The following is a 23,244-nucleotide window of genomic DNA, read 5'->3' as shown; positions in this document are numbered from 1 at the left end:
CATTAATTTTTTTGTACGGCACTGCCAATCTCATCTAGCGTACGGAGGGGACCCCAGTTGGCGGATAGTAACTACACGAATATCGATTTCTTAGTCTTACATCACCCTTTCAAGGAATCTCAGAAAGACGGCGCGTTACAATACACATGGGAATTATATAAACTTTACAGTGAGTCATAATAGTTTATAATTAAAAATTTCTTTTAACTACTTAAAATGTTATATCTAAAAAAATTTATCGAATCCCAAAGAGTATTTGGTGTTTTGATTAAGAGTTTAATAGTTCTACACGATCGTAGTGTAAAAAAGAAATTCACACAATCAAGTCACTAATAACTAATTACAAGTAAATCTCTATAACAAAAAATAATTTGTAACTCGATAATTAAAAATGGTAACTAATTTGTCAAGTAAAACTATAGTGATAGAGTAAAGTTTTTTTTTTTTTTTTACCTCTATATAACTTAAATCCATTGATTAATGAGCTATTGTTCAGAAGCTAGCAACCCTACTTTAAGGTTCTTCTTTAACCATATATTGAATTGAAGGCGTAATGAGGATCTTAGGAATATCTTACTTTCTTCATATATTTCACGTATCTAAACATAAGTTGTGAAAAAGCCAGAAAATAGAAAATCCCTCCTACCCTAATATACGAAGTACGTATCTTTTACTAACTTTCTCCAAAAAGATTCGTTGCTTTTCATCTTGGCGTTTACAAGCCGAGCAAGTTAACTATTTGCTCTTCCTTCCTCATGTTATCTTCTAACTGAAATCTTGTTAGTGCTGAATGTGGGAGGTTCAGTTAAAGACTTAAAGTGAAAGCAAAGATTACTGAAAAAAGGAATATGCCCCACCATAAAGATATACTCTCACGGTTTCAACTTTATATGGCAGTGATTGATTCGCCACAAATTTAAGAGAAAAAATTTGAGAAACTTTTGGTCTAAAAAACTATAGATATTTGTGTGTTAACTTGAGAAGTTTAAAGTTAAATTATTTTTAAATAAAATATGATATTCCTTTTGATACATATTTAAAAAGAAAAGTTTGACACATAAATTGAGAAAGGAGTATAAATTAAGTTCCATGCATTTAGAATATTTTTTTTTCTTTACCATCCGATTAAACTAATGTATAACATGTAATTACTTCTCGAACAAGTGTAATAAGGTAACTCGAAAAATATAATACTCCCAATAATCTACCATAACTAATTAAATTGTACTGATAATGTAAAATTTCTTTACACTATTAGGGTATATGACTTAAATTGGAGAAATATATAAATAATACGTAAAGAAATAAAAATTAAAAAGATAACGCGATTTCCTTCATTTGTATATTCTTTAGCAATTAAATATTATATTTTTCAAGTGAAACAAGCTTATAGCAGATGGAAAGATTCTAAAAAGAGAAAATATGTATATACAAACATCTGGGGGAACACTAAATCTAGTTGATGGAATGTGATGGCAACTTAAACTTTTGTTTATTTCGAAAACTTTCCACCATAATATGTGCCTTTTGTTATTGATTAATTTTTCCTAATTTCCCATAATCTTTTGATATTATTTAAACTGTTTTGGACTCAACTAGTTGTCCTATATGTTATATGTATAGTCCATTTTGCTCTTACAAGATATTTCATTGAACAGTCAGTTTTCTTCTATCCTCTATTATCAACACATATTGGCCAACTCTTTGAGTGGAGATCATGCAGCCCAGAAAAGCAATTTGATATAAAACCGAAAAAGAAAAATAAAGTTAATGCATTACTCAATAATAGTAAGCGCTGTATATTTTATTCAGACATGACAATTCTTGGCATTTCATCTTTTCTCCCCATCTCCTTTTAACCCTTATCTTTGATATCTTTATTTCCCTTTTCTTTTGATCGATATGTTGTTGCTAATCTGATGCAAAAAACTTTACATCAAAGCTCCTTTTGACAATGCAATTACGCCAAAAGAGCCCAGAAGTTTAAAACTTATATTTTTAGGGTATAGATGACTATAGGTGCCATATCTTGACGTAGAATGAGTAGCATCACTTCTTATTATCGCACAGCACGTTGAGTGCTTCTAAACAATTATAGATTTTTCCTACTATTAGTTTTGTCTAATTGTATTTAAAACTCGAGTTGGATCCTTAGATCGTGAAAGCAAAAAGAGCAGCTAGTATAATAGGTTTTGGTACTCCCTCTTAGTCTTATATATTTTCCCATATGTCTTTTTGGAACATTTGAGAGAGCACTATTTGCTAGATCCCTTTTACCATTCACAGTGTGTAGCATAGTCGAAAATCTTTTTTCTTTTTCTTTTTGATGATTAAGAAATTTGTCTCGAACCGACCCTTTGGGCCAACTGTGCAACCTTCAAAATTTAGTGATGATGTAACCACCCATTTACATTTTTTCCACTTAAATATCAGAGTTAATTCCCTTGGCGCAAATTGAAAATCTTAAAAGAGGCTAGAATACCGTTTTTCTTGAAAAATTGAGCCTACCTCTGAAAGGAGCAAGCCTTTAAACACAAAAATGCGAGTCCACGTTGTGCCACTTGAAATTTAATAGTATCCGTTGAAGTGAAATCTAACTACTATAACAATCACACTTTAGTTTCAAATAAGTTGGGATATATGTTAAATTTTACTGACCATGTTTCTCCAACGGATGAAAAAAAAACTAATCTTTAACTACATACACAGGGTTTTAGAGTGATACTAAAGATTACAACCATATATACACTAATCAGTTTACGATTTTTATGAATGGTAGAGGATCATTATCAGTGACTTTTTGGACCAATAAAAGAAACAATATTGATCATATGTGCTTTCATCATTCATATATAGTCTTTCCAAAAGCTTGGGTAACTGGCTTTAAAAGCTAGCTAATGGATCCACACTTAATTACGTGACCTTCTCGCATAGGAAGAGTCACCATTGTCAAGGGACAAAATAAACTGTTTGTAGTTACATTTTGGTCTACATAACCAATCATGGGGTCTTCTTAAGTCCATATCATAGTTAAAAGAATCATGTCATTTTCCAACTTAAAGTTACATTTCGCATTCCCATTTTAAAGTTTTATAACACGAGCAAGAAACAAGGAAACTTCACTCGTACTCCATGAAATACCCACTTTATTCTATCTTATATGACATACTTTCGGTTTAAAAAAAATGAATTAATCTAAATGATAGTCCATCCAATTGCTTAAAGTAAAAATATTTGGTGCATATTCGTGCATATATTCAAATAGGAAAAGTAATTCATATATAATATATGTATAATATTCGTGCATAATCAATGTATAGTTTATGTATATATATTAGGAAAAGTAAACAGTGAATGCCGGCTATCAATGTAAAGATTCCTTTAATCAATCCCAAAAAGAATAACACATTTCTATTTGTATAACAACAATTTAACTTTTTAACTTTTCAGTAATATATTGTAATGATTTGATTTTATAGCTTTTGTTTTTAAGAAAAAGTATGACATGTCTAAGATTACTATGTAATTTTTTTTTCTTAAACATCGTGTCTAGTCAAACGTCTTTATATAAAATGACAGAAAGAGAGTAGCGCTTTTGAACTTTTCATTTTTTATTTTTTTTTTGTGGTGGGAGATGGGAGGAAGTAGCCACAGGAGTGAATGAAATGGCCATGCAAGAAGTGGTGCATGCAAAACCAATTAATTGAAGTAAAGTATGTAAAGAGGACGTTTCACAATAATTCAAATAAGTTAGTGCCTTAGAGGAGAAGGAAAATGACAAAGAAAGAAAGGGAATTATAGGAGGAAAAAGAAATAGAGATCCAAAGAGGAAGAAGAGTTCCAATAAAGATGGATCAATAATGTAACACAATTGAAACTAATTATTTTCCTAGTTTCAAGTGGCCTAATATATCTAGTGTAGTTCCATAAAGAAATCAAGCTGTTATCAAGAATATTCTAAGCAATCCTTTAACTAGAGACAGATCACTATATTCACCTCATTTGAACGACACTCAGATAAAAATAAGTCATTTAAAGAAAACAAATTAATTGAAAAAGAACGAAGCACTTATATAGAAAACAAAGAGTATAGATTAAGATTAAACTGTTCCATTGGAAGTCAATATTCAAAGCCTACTAGCAAATTAGCAATTCCTGTACAAGATTCTATATTTCCTTTTCCAGACGGTCAGAGTTTTCAGAATTTTCTGTTTGAGAGACAAGTCATAATCTTTACTTTGACTGCAGTACGTGATAGGCAAAGACGTTGCATATTATTTCACCCATCAAATTTGGCCAGAGAGAATCAGTTCTAAAAAATACAGTAGCTCAATTAAAAATATTTAATTCACACTCGATGTTTATATCAAATTAAATAATTTAATTTTAAAAATTATAGATTAATATGAAAATAAATACATGTCACTTAACCATGGTTTAACTGATATATAAAATTAATACACTCAGACACATGTGTATACGGTCGAAATAGATTCCGGCCTTCCTATGTTCGATCGAGTCCGAATGGTAAGCAACCGGAGTGGGATTTTGGGATGAGTCCCGAAGACAGTACAAACGAGCCTCAAGTTCCAAAGACTAATCGGGGAGTCGGCTCGATACTATTATCCAGCCCACGACCAAGTCGATCCGCAAGGCAACGTGAGGGTGGTCGGATAAGCACTACACCCACCCCGAAGGTCGAACTCAAGCCAAAGCCGAGGGCTCGACCCAATAACGAGTTCGAGCCAGTATCGAGCTCGCAGACAAGAGTCGTTACAACCACACTAAGAGAGAGAATCTTGGCGGGAATCGAGAAAGAGACAATTCATCATGGGTTCTCCACTATATATTTTTTTATTGTGAATAAAGTAGGATCCCTCTACTATAAAAGGGGGAATCCTTGTAAGCATACAAAAATCTGGCATACGGTAACAAAAGATCACTTCTCATATTGAAAGATATCCCCTTGTGCTCATTTTACTTTATCTTATTCATTCTTTTTGCTCACTATTCTCATTCTAATAGTCAAGAACATAGATATTACTATTTCTCTATACGTTTTGTATCAAATTATATCACATATCTTTAGAACCATATTCAAATTTAACTTTATCTGATTTTTCGGGTAAACAGTTTGGCGCCCACCGTGGGGATAAGGATAACAGTGATTGTTTGATATAAATCTGCAATACATACCAGTTTACAATTTCGAATCAGCAATGGCTTTACCTATCGACCACGAAGCCGACCTTCAAGATGAAACCAACAACTTGGTACCCCGGGCCGGAAGGCCACTTGACGATGGCACTGAAGCTCGAATCGAAGTACCTGAAATTCGAGCCAAAGTACCACTAGATGTCAATTCGCAAGTGGCTCTTGAGGCAAACCAATGTTCCGAATCGGAAAAAAACATTTAGGGCGGTACTCGATCCGTAGCTCAAGACACCCATAACGTGGAGGAAATCGGAGTCAGCTTATGATCTTCGAGATGTTACAAGCCCAACAAGTAGCGATAGCTCAGTTGCATAGCCAAACTCATATACAAAGCAGGCCAGATCCCAATCCGCTTCGAGAAATCACACCGAGAACGGAGCCCGCCATAGTGAATTCAAATAAGCAAGAATCAGGGACCACTCCCGAAATTACTAAATTACTCGAGGAACCTCACAAAACGAGCCAAAGCCAACGACAAGAGAGTGAAAACGTACAATGCTAGGGTCGATCAGATCCCGGGAGCTCCACCAATGATAAAAGGGTTGGATTCGAAGAAATTCATACAAAAGCATTTTCCCTCGAGTGCGGCCCCAAAACCAATCCCCAAAAAACTCTGTATGCCCAAAATTCCCAAATATAACGGTACGACCAATCCCAACGAACATGTCACCTCTTACCAATGTGCCATCAAGGGTAACTATTTGGAGGACGATGAGATCGAATTCCGTATTGTTGAAAAGGTTCGGGGAGACCCTCTCGAAGGGAGAGATGATTTGGTATCACAATCTGCCGCCAAATTCCATCGATTCAATTTGCCATGTTAGCAGATTCGTTCGTAAAGGCACATGCTAGTACCATAAAGGTTGCAACAAGGAAATCAGACCTCTTCAAAGTAAAGTAAAGGGGTAATGAAATGCTAAGGGAATTCGTATCTCGATTTCAAATGGAATGCATGGAACTGCCACCGGTCACAGATGATTGGGCCATCCAAGCTTTCACCCAAGGGTTGAACGAGCAAGGTTCAATAGCATCACGTCGGCTGAAGCAAAATTTGATCGAGTATCCAGCAATAACTTGGGCAGATATACACAACCGATCAGTCGAAAATTAGGGTCGAAGATGACCAGTTGGGAGCTCCGTCTGGATCCATGCATCAGAACAGGACAACTATTAAAAACCAAAGGGAGATCGACAGAGAACAAAGGTCGAACAGAGACTGATATCAACCGTACGTCGCAGAACGGATGAATAACGGTTCAACACGCAATATCGCTCGGAACAATCAAAGGAGTGATCGAGGGCAAAAATTTTCGTCGGCTTTTGAGCAAGAGTGGATTTGATAAATATGCCGATCCTATGGAAGCACCTCGGCTATCGGAGTACAATTTCAGCATCGACGTATTGGGCATTATATCGGCGATCGGAAAAATCAAAGATACTAGGTGGCCCAGACCCATGCAAACCGACCCTTCCCAAAGGAACCCAAATTCGATGTGCAAGTATCATGGTACGCATGGCCACAAGACTGAGGAATGCAGACAATTGAGAGAAGAGGTAGCTCGCCTATCCAATGAGGGCCACCTTCGAGAGTTGCTCAGTGACCGAGCTAAGAATCACTTCATAGAAAGGGACGCCGGCAAAAGAGATAATCAAGAGGAACCTCTGCAGATCATTCACATGATCGTCAGTGGGGTCGATATTCCACGGGAACCCGTTCTCAAATACGGCAAGATATCGGCCACAGGGGAAAAAGGAACCCGAGGTTATGCACCCGAGGGCACTTTATCATTCGGAATCGAAGAAGTCGAAGGCATCTCTCACCCTCACAATGACGCTCTAGTAATTTTTATCCTATTAAATAAAATTCAAATTAAGAGCATCTTAGTGGATCCAGGTAGCTCTGCAAATATCATTCGATCTTGGGTAGTGGAGAAGCTCGGTTTACAGAATAAAGTCGTGCCCGCCGCTCCGGTCTTAAACGGCTTCAATATGGCCAGTGAAACAACTAAAGGGGAAATTATCCTGCCCATAAATGTGGTTGGAACCATCCAAAACACCAAGTTCCACGTAATCGAAGGAGATATGAGGTACAATGCTTACTCGGAAGACCATGGATCCATAATATGAGGGCAGTACCTTTGACTCTACACCAAGTAATGAAATTTCATACGTCGAACAGTGAGAAGACAGTGTACGGGGAGCAACATGCTGCGAAGGAAATATTTGCGGTCGATGAGATAACACTGATACTAATAACGTCGGCCTCAGAAAGGTCGAGCATAATAAATAGGCGAGGAACTAAAAAGCAATCACGGCAACCGGTCTCGACCGAATCGGTGAAACAGGAAATAGATGATAACGAGGAAGAATTTCCGACACCTCGAGCTCTCTTCGTCCCCGACGACACCGACGCCACCCCAGTCGACGATCGAAGAACTGGAGCAGGTTATATTAACCAAACATCTGCCCGAGAAAAAGGTATACCTGGGTAAGGGGTTGACCCCCGAACTCAGAGAAAAACTCATTCAATTTCTTATTAACAACATATATTGTTTTGCTTGGTCTCATTTAAACATCGCAGGGATCTCACCATCGATAACAACGCACCAGCTGAGCTTGGACCCTAGGTTCAAACCGATGAAGCAAAAAAGAAGACCCCAATCCGAGGTGAAACACGCATTCGTAAGAGATGAGGTAACTAAACTTCTCAAAATAGGGTCAATTCGAGAAGTGAAATATCCCGAATGGTTGGCCAATGTGGTTGTAGTCCCCAAGAAAGGGAACAAATTTAGAATATGTGTAGATTATAAAGATCTAAACAAAGCATGCCCCAAAGATTCCTTTCTACTGCCTAGCATCGATTGCTTAATCGACGCCACGGCCGGCCACGAGATCCTCACTTTTCTCGACGCCTACTCCGGGTACAATCAAAGTAGCATGGACCCGGAGGACCAAGAAAAAACTTCGTTTGTCACTAAGTATGGAACCTATTGTTATAATGTAATGTCGTTCGGGCTAAAAAACGCAGGGGCTACGTACCAACGCCTAGTGAATAAAATGTTCGAAGAACAAATAGGTAAATCAATGGAAGTTTACATTGATGGCATATTAGTTAAGTCCCTGCGCGCAGAGGACCATTTGGCTCATTTGCAGGAAACATTCAAAATTCTAAGAAAATACAACATGAAGCTCAACCCCGAAAAATGTGTTTTCGGGGTCGGATCGGGAAAGTTCATCGGCTTTATGGTGTCGGATAGGGGGTCGAGATCAACCCCAACAAAATCAAAGCCATTGAAGACATCACCGTCGTGGATAGTGTGAAAGCAGTGCTAAGGCTGACCGGACGGATAGCTGCCTTAGGCCGATTCATTTCAAGGTCGTCAGATCGAAGCTACAGAAAGAATAACGATTTCATCTGGACCCCGGAATGCCAACAGGCACTAGAACAACTGAAGCGGTACCTATCGAGTCCACCATTACTTCACACTCTGGAGGCAGATGAGAAGCTTTACCTATACTTGGCAGTATCGAAAATCGCTGTGAGTGGTGTCCTAGTGCAAGAAGAGCAAGGTACGCAGTTTCCTATTTATTATGTAAGTCGGGCCTTAGGAGAGGCAAAGATTAGATACCCACACTTAGAGAAACTGGCGCTTGCATTGATAAGCGCATCTAGAAATTTAAGACCATACTTTCAATGTCACCCCGTATGCGTTTTAACCACTTATTCACTCCGAAATATTTTGCACAAGCCCGAGCTATCGCGTCGACTGGCCAAATGGGCCGTCGAGCTCGGTGGGTACGATATCGAATATCAGCCTCGGACGGCCATCAAGTCCCAAATTCTAGCCGACTTTACACCGACCCTTGTACCCGAAGTTGAAAAGGAACTCTTGTTAAAATCGGGTACATTCACGGTGGTTTGGACCCTCTACACATATGGTGCTTCAAATGTGAAGGGTTACGGGCTTGGCATCGTACTAAAGCCTCCCATGGGTGGCATTATTAGGAAATCCATCAAAACTACTAGATTAACTAATAATGAGGCCGAGTACGAGGCCATGATTGTAGGTATCGAGCTAGCTAAAAGCTTGGGAGCAGAAGTCATCGAAGCCAAATATGACTCTTTGTTAGTAGTAAACCAAGTGAACAAAACTTTCGAGGTTCGAGAAGAAAGGATGCAGAGGTATTTGGACAAACTACAGATAACTCTATACCGTTTCAAAGAATGGACCCTACAACATGTACCTCGAGAACAAAACAGTGAGGCCAACGCACTCGCAAATCTGGGGTCATCGGTCGAAGAGGATAAGATCGACTCGGGGACTGTCGTTCAAATCTCGAGATCTATAATCGAGGGTGGGAACGCCAAAATAAATTCCACATACTTAACCTGGGATTGGAGGAACAAGTACGTTGAATACTTAAAAACGAAAAACTCCCATAAGACTCTAAAGAATCTAGAGTTCTACGAACCAAAGCTGCTCGATTCACGTTGGTTGAAGATGGAACGTTGTACAGAAGGACATTCGACGGACCACTGGCAGTGTGCTTAGGGCCAGGGGACACCGATTATATTTTACGGGAGGTCCATGAAGGCACTTGTGGAAACCACTCCGGCGCCGAACCACTAATTCACAAAATCATCAAAGCGGGATACTACTGGGATAGCATGGAAAAGGACACTAAGGAGTTCGTTCGAAGATGTGATAAATGTCAAAGGTTTGCACCGATGATCCATCAACCAGGAGAGCAGCTTCATTCGGTCATCTCTCCATGGCCATTTATGAAATGGGGAATGGATATCGTCGGCCCTCTACCATCGGCCCCAGGTAAAGCTAAATTCATTTTGTTTATGACTGACTATTTCTCTAAATGGGTTGAAGCATAAGCGTTCGAAAAGGTAAGAGAGAAAGAGGTTATAGATTTCATCTGGGATCTATCGTGTGCAGATTTGGTATACCAGCGGAAATAACATGTGACAATGATAAGCAATTTATCGGAGGTAAAGTGACAAAATTTCTCGAAGACCATAAAATAAAAAGGATACTATCAACACCATATCATCCTAGTGGGAACGGACAGGCCGAATGAACGAACAAAACTATCATCCAAAACATGAAGAAAATATTAAACGAAGCTAAGGATATCGGACAACATCTAAATCCAATACAGGAGCAACTCCATTTTCTCTAGTATATGGATCCAAAGCCTTAATTCCGGTCAAAGTCGGGGAACCAAGCGCAAGGTTTCGACATGCTTCGGAAGAATCGAACTACGAGGCAATGAATACTAGCCTCGAATTATTAGACGAAGAACGAGAAGTGGCACTAGTTTGAATGGCTGCACAAAAATAACAAATCGAGAGGTACTACAACAGAAGAACCAATCTCCTCCATTTCAAGACCGGGGACTTTGTCCTAAGGAAGGTCACTGTCAACACTCGAGATCCTAATGAAGGGAAGCTCGACCCAAATTAAGAAGGACCCTATCGAGTCCTCGATATAGTCGGGAAAGGGTCTTATAAACTTAGGGCAATGGATGGAAAACCACTACCAAACAATTGGAACATATCGCTTCTCAAACGATATTACTGTTAAGGTATAATTTTCTCCTCTCTATTATCTATATACGTTCATTGGACGCTAACTCATTGCAGGAATTCGACTAAAAATATCAAGACCTCTGGTTTCAACGAGGCAAATGGGTTTTATCCCAAATGGGTTTTTTCCGGCAAGTTTTTTAACGAGGCAACAATTATGTGCTACTCGAGGACAAAATCAGCAGTATCCGAGGCTCCTTCATAATCAACCTCGAATACTGGGGGGGCTACCAATCGAGTAAATCAAGTTCGGCACAAAAAAAGTTATTTTCATATCTAATTCTTGTCGAACAGGGTCTTGATAGAGAAAAGTGTAAGGGCCAAATGGTAAAAACGAGTCATGCCCACGTAGTTTTGCTCGAACCCTGGCACAAGATACAAATACATGTATAATGACATAAAGGAGAGCTTCTAATTTCAGATATCTCACACTTTGAAAAGATTTTCCTGCTTCATGATTCAAACAGGTTAAAAAGCCTACGGGCTAAGATATTTTGAGTTCGAGTTCGAAACAATCACTCACTCAATTATTTAAGCCTAAGGATTATTCTACCTCGAGTTCGAGCAATCACTCACTCGATCATAAAAAGCCTATGGGCTAAGATATTTTGAGTTCGAGTTCAGAACAATCACTCACTCAATTATTAAAGCCTAAGGGCTATCTTACTTCGAGTTCGAGCAATCACTCACTCGATCATAAAAAGCCTACGGGCTAAGATATTTTGAGTTCGAGTTTGGAACAATCACTCACTCAGTTATTTAAGCCTAAGGGCTATCCTACCTCGAGTTTGAGCAATCACTCACTCGATCATAAAAAGCCTACGGGCTAAGATATTTTGAGTTCGAGTTCGAAACAATCACTCACTCAATTATTAAAGCCTAAGGGCTATCTTACTTCGAGTTCGAGCAATCACTCACTCGATCATAAAAATCCTACGGGCTAAGATATTTTGAGTTCGAGTTCGGAACAATCACTCACTCAATTATTTAAGCCTAAGGGCTATCCTACCTCGAGTCGAGCAATCACTCACTCGACCATAAAAAGCCTACGGGCTAAGATATTTTGAGTTCGAGTTCGAAACAATCACTCACTCAATTATTAAAGCCTAAGGGCTATCTTACTTCGAGTTCGAGCAATCACTCACTCGATCATAAAAGGCCTACTGGCTAAGATATTTTGAGTTCGAGTTCGAAATAATCACTCACTCAATTATTAAAGCCTAAGGGCTATCTTACTTAGAGTTCGAGCAATCACTCACTCGATCATAAAAGGTCTACGAGCTAAGATATTTTGAGTTCGAGTTCGAAACAATCTCTCGCTCGGCTGTAAAAGCTACGAAGACCGAATTCGATGGAATCGTATATAAAAGCATTCACAAGGCATAAATGAAATCTTCAAGAAGCAAGGTAGTAAAAGAAAAAGATATTTGTATAGATATATATACAATGATGGTTTACATGAATAGATGCAACATAGAAGAAGCTAAGGGCTAAGCTTTTGGGTTATCATCGAGAGCGGTCTCTTCTCCACCCCCTCCCCCCCCCATCTTCGGACCTGTTCTTGCTACCATCATCATCATCATCATTGCCATCAGAAGCCAAGGCTTCAGCTTCAGCTTCAGTTTCGAGCTCTTTAGCCTTTTTTATCTCTTCAGCAAGGTCGAAACTTTGAGCATGTATCTCCTCGAGGGTCTCCCTCTGAGATCGACACTTAGCAAGTTCGGCAACCCAATGTGCTCGAGTGTCGGCAGTATCCGCCGCCTCTCGTGCCTCTATCTGAGCAGCCTCGGCATCAGCCCGATACACGAAAATGGACTTGTCCGCCATGACTTTCGACGACTCAACCTCCGCCTTGGCCTCAGCAAGCCATGTTTCAAGCTCCTCGATCCTCTTAGCCCGAGCCGAACCCTTTTGCTTGACGCTTCAAAGCTGAACATCGCCCGATAATAATTTGGCCAAGATGGTTTCTTTTTCCGCAGCCAGGCGGTCGATAGTCTCCTTCCACCGATACATTCAGCCTTGATTTGATCGACTTCATCCCGAAGTAACCCGATCTTTTCAACCTTTTGATGAAGCTGAGATAACGAAGGGTTAACTTTCATAGTTGAGTCAAATCCATACTCTAACAGAACGAGGCTCACATGCTTATCTAGTTTGGCCTCTTCTTCACGAGCCTTAGCCAAATCTGCTTGGAGGTCCTTTATAGCCTCGTCCTTTTGGCTGCAAAGAAGTCGCAGGGCATCTCTCTCCCTCGAGACCTTCTGAAGCTCGACCTCACACTGGCTGAGGTCGACTCAAAACCATTTAATGGCCTGCACAGTAGGGAAAAAACACAAGTCAAGTTTGGAAAAGAACGAAGAAACCAAGTACAGTAAAATCATTACCCGAGAAATGAAATGTTGGGCCTCTTCTAAGAGAAGAGAAGTGTCACCAATGTCGGAGGCATCATCGACTCCAGTAAAGAAATCCCGAAAAGGGTCCCCTACACTAGAGCCTCCGCCCATATAGGGGGTCTTCAATTCTCGAGCTTCCTTTAACGCCTCTTCAGAAAAGGTTGGAAGAGAAGGCAAATGACCCACTGTCATAGTCCCAAGCGAATCGCTCGGGATGCTCTGATCGAGACTCGGGGTACCGGAACCGACCTCGGTCGGTACAGTCACCATCGGCTCAGAAGCTCTGGCAACCTCGATAGCTTTCGCAGATCGGACCACCAAAGCCGAGGCATCATCTTTTTCTCCTTCTTCTTCTTCTTCTTCTTCTTCTTCTTCTTCTTCTCTCAGTCGTTGGACCGAGACCATCGAAAGAGCAATTGCCTTCCTCCTCACCCTTCGAGTTTTGGGCTTGGGGTCCTTTGACCAAGAGACAGTTTTTCGCTTCTTTTCTTTTCCCGGTTCCGGGACCTGGGACTTGGTTCCTTCCTCACCACTCGAAGGCCTCAAAATGGCATCTTTGGTTACACCTGCATAAAAGGAAATCAGTAACGAATGGAGCATAAAAAACATTTCAAAGAACACGAGAAGTAACCCTTACCATGATTCTTGGCCTCCCATCTACCTTTTTGCCAAATCATGCCAAGCGCGTTCGGCATAAAAGGAAGTCGAGGCTAACTTCCGAACCTAATCCTCGAGGTCGGGTACCGCTTGTGGCATCCTAGGGGCAGTTGTATATCGGAGAAAGGCATCAGATAAAATCGGAAAAAGATACGAAAAGCAACGACTTATGAAAATCACTTACGGTCGAAATTCCATTCCTCGGGGAACGACATCTTCTCTTCCGAAATGAGGTCACGGGACCTCACCCGGATATAACGGCCCATCCAACCCCGATCCTTGTCTTCGTCGATAATCAACATCAAAGCCTTCGATGCCCGACAATGAAGCCTGATAAGTCCTCGAAAGATTTGAGGCCGATACAATCATATGAGGTGATTCAGGAAAAAATCCAGCCCCCCGGCCTTGTTGGAGAAGAAGCGAAGTAAGGTTACTATACGTCATAGAGAGGGATGAATTTGACCAAGGGTGACCTGATATCTTTTGCAAAAATCAATGATCACCGAGTCGACGGGATCCAACGTGAAGGGGTAAGTGTAAACACTTAAAAAGCCCTCCACATGAGTGATGACGCTCTCTTCGGGAAAGGGAATTTGCAACACAACCTCGGTACCCCAGTTGCAGTCTTTCCTCGCAGCCTCAAGATGACCCTCCGTTATCGAGCACATGTATATCTACACATGCTCACATCGACCCGAAACAGATGAAGGATTCTTAACCTTAAAATCGATCTTCAGAGTACACGGGCCGGGAACATACTCATAGGTAGGCGGCTCCACCGGCGCCTTGTCGCCGGACGGCCGTGAAGAAGAAGCTTCTCCTTGTGAGGTACAGTTTTTGAAATTTTGGCCATTGATATGAGAGAAAGAAAGGCAAAGGAAGATGAAAAGTTGATGATACCAAATGCTGGTGTAGATGGCTCTGCAAGCGGCGAAATAGAGAGAGAGGATAAGAAAAGCTGGAAGAGTGAAGACGTAAAAATGGTAAATGTTAGATGTAGGGGTTATTTATAGGCTTACATCATGACGGTTCAGTATCAGTGGTGGCCGACCACCGTCTGACATGCATTAAATACCTTGAAAGACTAAATCGATGGGATAACTATCACATACGTCATGATCGAGCCCTGTGAAAACGTCAGCTTATAACACGATCGAACCGTCGAAAAGCATATCGATTCTCACCACATCCTTCCTGAGAAACGGGGGGACTATCTGTATACGGTCGAAATGAATTTCGGCCTTCCTACGTTCGATCGAGTCCGAATGGTAAGCAACCGGAGTGGGATTTTGGGATGAGTCCCGAAGACAGTACAAACGAGCCTCAAGTTCCAAAGACTAATCGGGGAGTCGGCTCGATACTATTATCGATCCCACGACCAAGTCAATCCGCAAGGCAACGTGAGGGTGGTCGAAAATGCGCTACACCCACCCCGAAGGTCGAACTCAAGCCAAAGCCGATGGCTCGACCCAATAACGAGTTCGAGCCAGTATCGAGCTCGCAGACAAGAGCTGTTACAACCGCACTAAGGGAAAGAATCTTGGCGGGAATCGAGAAAGAGACAATTCATCATGGGTTCTCCACTATATGTTTTTTTTATTGTGAATAAAGTAGGATCCCTCTACTATAAAAAGGAGAATCCTTGTAAGTATAAAAAAATCTGACACACGGTAATAAAAGATCACTTCTCATATTGAAAGATATCTCCTTGTGCTCATTTTACTTTATCTTATTCATTCTTCTTGCTCACTATTCTCATTTTCATAGTCAAGAACATAGATATTACTATTTCTCTATATGGTTTGTATCAAATTATATCACATATCTTTAGAATTATATTCAAATTTAATTTTATCTGATTTTCCAGATAAACAACATGCTTGCATTAATTGGTTTGGCGCATAATAATTCGATTGTACCATAGTGGTTGCTATTTTCGTCCTACGCATTTGTAATACTCATAATAATATGGTATATATAGGACTTAAAAGGCTCTTGAAAAATTTACGAAGGTGTTTGATAATCTTGTTATTCTTGCTTTGGGGTAGGATTAGCGCCTCATAACTAAACAGGAATCTATTATTTCTTTTTCCTAGTGAAGGGAAAACATTGCAATAGTGTTTTTTTTTCTCTGTAAGGAAGCACTAATATATATATATATATATATATATATATATATATATATATATATATATATATATATATATATATATATATATATATACGAAATTAAATGGAGAAAAGCATGTCTGGAGTAAAGAACAGGGGAGACAGGTAATCACGATGTTGGAATGTGTTCTTTTCTGTTTAGATAATAAGAACTTAAACACGGATTAGGCTAAAAATAAATTTTTAAAATACTAAATCAAAACATCTCATAATGGTGATTTTATGTAGTCAAGTCCACCTTATTTTGCCTTTACAATTTGCCTTTGCTTTTGTCTCCTTATCCCTGTCAAGCAGCAGTTGATAGCTTTAGTTTTACAAGTGGGATTATTAAAAATGTTACACGTTAGCTCCCTAATCCAATAACATTAATTTAGTAATTATCCTCGGCCAATAAATTGCCATTTTCTTATCTTTTTTGTAATCTTAGGAATAGAATGTCAGAGATAAAACTTTTAGTAACATTTGACATGTTACTATACCGAAAGATATTCCTTCCTTTTTTTCTTTTAAGTAAAGGTAACAAAGTTAGTTACACCTTTATTGTGTTGTAACACCTCACCATCACTTTGCTTAAATCCCTAATTGTTGTACAAGAAATCTTTAATCTTTTTACCTCATCATATGATTTCTTTAGGTATTTTATTGGATATGCACACGATTCTGTGTTAGGTATATGGTGTAATACTGTAATTGATGAACTTGCTGGCCAATTACCTAGCAAGTAGCAACTTTATTATTTAAAATAATACTATATCAAAAGTAAGTAAAATAAACACATAAAAATAACGTCTCAAATATTGTCACGTAAAGTTGATATCTACGTATAAGGGCGAGTGTCAGTCTACACCAAGTCAATATTTAACATGTCAAAGTAGTTAACGAAACATCAAGATTTCGTATTAAATTTTACATTCTTATATAAATTTTTAGTAAAACTAATCGTTTGTATATGTATCAATCAAAGTTTAATAATAGTAGTTAGAATTCTTGGGAATCTATATGGAACTGCATATGAGTGTTGTTTTTACAATGTCCATATATATACACTTTAATGATAACACGTTACACTTGCTTAGCGGATACGACATTTACTTTATAAATCTCTACATACAAAATTCTTTTAAGAGTACAACTAAATGTTTAATGACAAAGAGTGTCATGCCACAAACCCTAATAGTGTAATCTCCTTTGAAAAGACTTGGAGGATGCCAATAAGCCAAATGTCATTTCTTCTTTTCCGCATTATAAAAATCACTTAAGATAAAAAGAAAATGGCATTAACCTGAATGAGTCATGGGGATGGCCCGTTGAAATATGTGTGGTCATCACTAAGGAGTGTGGTGGAATAATTAAAAAATTTTGATCTTTAATTTGAAATCTCGGGTTTGAATTTGAGAAGAAAGAATATTTTGTTTATAGAATGTTCATCCTTCTAATAGTGAGCCTTATCGGCGTAAATCTAAATTAACCCGTGAATTTCGAATACCGAATGATTAAATCGAAACAATAAAAATTTTGTCATGGCTATGTGTGGTGCACACTCTAGGTGGATAGGTCAGTTAAGCACTTAGGGGCCGTTTGGTAAGGTTGTTTGGTATATTAAAATAAACTTGTATTGCATAGGGGTGTATACATGCCTATTCATGTATTAAAAACCATGATATTACTAATGCCATAATTTGTTATGTATAAGTTATACATAGGATAATACCAACTATGGTGTATAACTAATATATGCATAGGTTGAAAAACAATACCAAATAAGAGATTAATAACATCAAAGTTAATATATGTATTAATTTCCCTTAATATATCCTTCCAAACGACCCCATACAGCTCTATTAGAATCAAGTTGTTTTGCATTCCAAGGCTCTGAATACTATATAGTAAACTCTTTCTTAATCATATGAGTATATAAATATGTAAGTGTGTATGTTTTAATTTCCTATGTCTTTGTGTGTGTAAATTTTTGTATAATGATACATAAGCATCAACAGTTGACAAAAAGTATATCAGAAAGACAGTCAACTTCTTTAGTACTTTAAAATCTTTCAAAACTAGTTGTATTTCTTTTGTTTTCCTTCTCTGCCTTTATCCAGCTGGGGATAATTAAATTTGCCTCTATATACACAAACTTTCTTTCTTTCTTTCTTTCTAGCCATATGGTGGGATTCTTGTATCTCCTTAAGCATTGATTCTCTTTACCTTTTTAGTTTGAATTAAGGTTTCTTCAAATAACCAAGAACCAGTTTGCTGCCTCTAATTTGCTTTAAGAGTAACTTCACACTGATGAACAGGTTGGTCTTTTGTTTTTTTTTGCTCAATTTCTTGTTGTTTGTTTCTTGATATTTTATTTTGCTTCTGTTTTACTTGGTAAAATCAATCTATTGGACAACCATCAAAGAAACATAGTCATTTAATCTTTATGCAGATACTTTCTTATGCTTCAGCCATGTTGCTAAGGGACAGTATAAGAAATTGCAAAGTTACAACTGTGATTACATGTATTGCTATGTTATGACATTTCTTTCTTTGTATTTACTTATTACATGTAATATTCTGGGTGAATTGAGACCATATTTTTTGAAATTTGTTTATGCATCATATTTTAAGGTTTACAGTCCGTTATGAAGTATGATAACATTGATAATCCACTCTGTAATTCCACTTCTTTAATTAGTGGTTTTTGCCACATTCCTGTTCTTTTAGGCAGACCAAGATTATGTATGCGGTGTGGTGTGTGAGTGAAGAAGAATATTCCCTTTAGTCATATGCATAGGCTAATTCAATTTATCCATCATTTGATTAGTTTTGTTGATTTCCATGTTGCCCTTTATCTCTTTTGGTTGAAATCCTTATCTGAATCCATCTTTTCTTTTCCTACCTTGGTTTTCCTTTCCATGATTTCTTAAAAAGAAAAGGTCTAGATGTTGTTTAAAAGTCATAAGCTTTACAAGTCATGCCACTTAGAGTAGCCAACTGAAAATTGGAGATAACTGTGAAACTTCACATGATTTCTCTTTGATGAGCGGATAAACAATCGATAAGTGTTCCTTTCTAATCTTTTCCCAAATGAAAGCTAAGTGGCAACGTTATACTTCCCCCATTTAAAGGTCAATCTGGTTTATGCAATAACATTTTCCTTACAATGTACTGCGTGAAAATTCAATTCATTTTAGGCCGAAACTTAGTCTATGAACATGTCATATATTCATAGTAGAAACATTGTCCTCTCAGATACATGGAAGATTTCATTGCTAGAGTTGTTGCACGCTGATGGGCGATGGCTTAGTCTTTTGACCTCTGCAGCCTTTTTTGTCCAATATAATTTGGAAGTGCCTCTTGTATCTTCCTAATCTCATTATGCATAGCTGTTTGTTTTTTACTCCTACGATACTTCGACTTAGTTTCCGAGGCATGGCTTTTCTGCCATAGGTCTGCAGCTTTCTCCTGAGGTAATCTCAAAGCCGCATGTAATTAATGTAATTTTGGTGTTTCTGTTTCTGAATTCAGGCCATGAACATGACTTCTCCAACAACTCAATTTGCCCCCACAAGAAGGATGGGTATATATGAACCGTTTCACCAGATGAGCGTGTGGGAAGACGCATTTAGAGGCGACATTATGCCTAGCGCTGATCCATGTATGGTTTCACAGCCAAACGACAGGCCAGATGACAAGGTAAGGCAACATATATCCTTGTTTTGGCTTATAAAATTCTAGCTAATGTAGTTTTCAGGCTGATATCTTCCGCTGGTTACTGTAGTCGGGATATACGTCTGGTGAACAACATATGCCCTCTGGCTCTGGGGATAATCAAACACCGAGGAGTACTTCAGAAAAGGTGGGTTTTTTGGGTTTATGTATCCTATGGAAATTATTGAAACCTCCGAATGAACCATCCTTAAGTAGAGCACTTCCACATTTTGTGCAAATTTATCCAAATGAATAAATAGAAAGAGTAACCTCTGATGTGGAAGGTAATATATGTTCATATGGAATGACAGGTACAACGACGTTTAGCACAAAATCGTGAAGCTGCCCGTAAAAGCCGTATGCGGAAAAAGGTAAAGGAAATTTTAGTCATAAAATTCGTTGCAGCTGTAAATGTTTAGGAAACTTTTAGTCATAAAGTTCCTCTTGTTTCCTTTCTTTGCCGTTTTCACAGGCTTATGTTCAGCAGCTGGAAACAAGCCGTTTGAAGCTGGCGCAACTTGAGTTAGAGCTCGAGAGAGCTAGACAGCAGGTTAGGGACATCATCCCTTGCATATTTCATACTATTAAAAACATATATCTGTGCTCTCATTTTGGATTTCATCATGTTCTTTGACATTACGAAATGGCTTATTGCAGGGACTATACATGTTAGGTTCAAATAGTAATATGGGGCTACTCGGAACAATTAATCCAGGTGTGGGGATAGAGGAATTGTCACTCAATAATTTATGCATCATTATAGCAACTACTGATCTGTGTTGAGTGATCTACCAATTTGACGTTTAAACTATGGAAAATTTCACGTTTTCGTTTCTCACTGCCCATTGTTTATTTTAACCTGCAAGATGCTTATGACAATAAGAAAACAGTTTATAGGTGCAGAGTTTAAATTTGTTTTCTTGAGCATATATGTGCCTTTACTCTGTAGGAAACTGTTCTGTTAACAGATCTCAACGTATCCAAATGAGAAAGAATTTGCATATTTTTTCATTGTTCCATCAAAATCTTGAAAGTACACTTAGCCATCCTTCTAAAGTTAGTGAAAGTATAGACTAAATACAGTGTTTCATTAGTTTATGTTTCACATTGTCCTCTTACTAAAAGTGCGCTCAAATCATTGGTATTCTGTTAGCTGATAATTCCATGCTATTAGAGTAGAATAATAGCCCACTTTGATGTATTGTTAGCTAGTTAATCACCTGTTTCGAAGGAAGTTCATTGACTTGTTGGAGAAGTGCTTGTACTCTCTCCTTGACTTTGTTACTAAGTTATGAATCCCTATACAGGAATAGCTGCATTTGAGATGGAATACAGCCAATGGGTTGAAGAGCAACAAAAAAAGAATGCAGAATTGCGGAGTATTTTGCAGTCTCCTGTAAGCGAAATGGAGCTTCAGTTGCTGGTAGAAAATGTCTTAAGCCACTATTTCAATCTCTTCCGAATGAAAGCTGACGCTGCCAAGGCTGATGTGTTTTACTTGATGTCTGGGATGTGGAGAACTTCCGTGGAGCGCTTTTTCCTCTGGATTGGAGGATTCAAGCCATCAGATCTCATAAATGTAATCCCTGGTGCATTTTTACTGCTTTTCTTTTTTAATATATTTTACAATAACTTGCTGCTTACGAGTGTCTCGTAGCGTCTTTCATACATAAATTTCCTGAAACTAAGCGCGTTCCTATCTTATGAAACTTATTGATTTCCTCTACTGATTTTCTGTGGGAACTTACATTCGGTGCTGCAGCTATGTTTATATATGGCTATGTTAGTACTCAAATCATGATTATGTTTTTCTTTCCTTCACATTCTGCCTGCCGAACATTTAATGAACGCGAGAATTTCTAATTGTATATCAACTTAACAGGTGGTGATGCCACAACTCGAGCCCTTGACCGATCAGCAAATCATTAAAGTCTGTAATCTGCGACACTGTTGCCAGCAAGCAGAAGATGCTCTAACACAAGGAATGGATAAACTTCAGCAGACTCTGGCCCAGAGCATCCTAAATATGACCACAGGAGCTGGAAATTACAGTTCCCAAATGGTTTCTTCTATGGAAAATTTAGAAGCATTGGAAAGCTTTGTTAACCAGGTTTGTGTCACTTTCATTATCTTGCACGCTTATATATAAGGCCATTACGTTGTGGGGACAAAATAACATAAAAGAAGTGTGTGATTCTATACACATGGAAGTTGATACTTTCTTGAATGATAACATATGATTAATAAACAGGCGGACCACCTACGCCAACAAACACTACAGCAAATGTCTATTATTTTGACAACACGCCAAGCAGCTAAAGGCTTACTTGCTTTCGGGGAGTATCTTCAACGTCTTCGTGCTCTGAGTTCACTCTGGGCTGCCCGTCCTCGTGAACCAACTTAATCTCTTATCCTTGGTTGCTGCTGGTAATGCCCGAGCTTAGGCGGATTTAGTTTTTTAATATCTCAAATACATATTTTTGCCAAGTCTAGAATTTTGTGTATATATATTTGGATGTTGTATATAGGCTATAGCCCTGTAATAATTTGCTTGGATGCTTTTTGAAGAATCGATAAGATTTACTATCTGACCTCTCTTTTTGTGGACTCATCTATGAATATTTAACAATAAATGAATGCTGATCCTTAATCTGTTTGGGTTCTTAGAGAAGAATTTCGTGTACTCTCAAAACTTCATATCCTTAACTTATGTACACTAACTGTACACACACTTCATAATTTTATAGTTTTATGTTGCTTGCCATCTTTTGTAGGTTAGGGGCATGCTTCAGCTTGCTATCAGAAGTTGCATGTTATTGATTTTCAAGTAATTTCCCTAATAGATTGGAAAGTAAAAACAAAGAGAGAGAAAAAGAGGAGAGAAAGGGAAAAAAAAGTATGATACATATTTAATCATTGGTACTATTAGGGCTAGAGGTGAATCTCGAATTTGAAGGTTGCGAGTGCCAATATATGTATATAGTATACCTACCACTAGCTAGAAAGACAAAGAATGGATGATTCAGTTAATTATTGGTTAATCCACTTAAGTCTTTTATTTTAAAAAGGAAATATGTTCGATCTTAGTTCGACTCTTTTTACACTTGATTTAATTATTTTCTAGGATAAAATTATTTTAAAAAAAATCTTGAAAGTACGCCTCCAATTAGAGAATTTTCTTAAAGAATAGCTTAATTACTATTTAATTTTTGTTTGATTTGATTAATTGATTATTATTCTTGGGTTAATTTTTTCAATTTAATAGTTGAGTTATATGACAATTACTTTCAAAGCCAAATTTTTAAATTCTCAATCTATGAGAATCAATTAAAAATCTATATTAATCAGGACTTTTTTTCAAAAAGAATAGTAATAAATAATACTACTCAAATTATACTCCAATATATAAATTAATGTTGTATTACTAAAAAGAGAGAAAATATATATTACCTAGAATTTTAAAATTCCGTATCGAAAGAAATTGCTTATGAAATAAGATATAATTTTAGGAAACAA

At 38.0% G+C, this 23,244-nt stretch overlaps 1 protein-coding gene across 1 annotated transcript; it reads left to right on the top strand.

Moving 5' to 3' along the window:
• Positions 1 to 17,947: 17,947 nt before the first annotated feature.
• LOC104090928 (transcription factor TGA1-like) lies at positions 17,948 to 22,316 on the top strand. The gene is made up of 9 exons (XM_009596135.4): positions 17,948 to 18,329; positions 19,546 to 19,713; positions 19,799 to 19,876; positions 20,040 to 20,099; positions 20,201 to 20,278; positions 20,386 to 20,443; positions 21,036 to 21,307; positions 21,611 to 21,838; positions 21,980 to 22,316. Exons 2-9 carry the CDS (start codon positions 19,549 to 19,551, stop codon positions 22,130 to 22,132), a joined length of 1,092 nt encoding a protein of 363 aa, XP_009594430.1. The 5' UTR covers positions 17,948 to 18,329; positions 19,546 to 19,548; the 3' UTR covers positions 22,133 to 22,316.
• The last annotated feature ends 928 nt before the right edge of the window (positions 22,317 to 23,244 follow it).

This window comes from Nicotiana tomentosiformis, chromosome 4 (genome assembly GCF_000390325.3).
Source record: "Nicotiana tomentosiformis chromosome 4, ASM39032v3, whole genome shotgun sequence".
NCBI lineage: Eukaryota > Viridiplantae > Streptophyta > Magnoliopsida > Solanales > Solanaceae > Nicotiana > Nicotiana tomentosiformis.
This window is presented reverse-complemented; position numbering and strand designations above follow the sequence as displayed.

What these genes read in the sequence shown, in the direction of transcription:
- LOC104090928 (XM_009596135.4), top strand. Translation starts at nt 19,549, where the DNA reads ATGAACATGACTTCTCCAACAACTCAATTTGCCCCCACAAGAAGGATG. An exon ending in CGAGGAGTACTTCAGAAAAG is followed by an intron (nt 19,877 to 20,039) that starts GTGGGTTTTTTG and finishes ATGGAATGACAG; the next exon opens with GTACAACGACGTTTAGCACA. An exon ending in AAAGCCGTATGCGGAAAAAG is followed by an intron (nt 20,100 to 20,200) that starts GTAAAGGAAATT and finishes CCGTTTTCACAG; the next exon opens with GCTTATGTTCAGCAGCTGGA.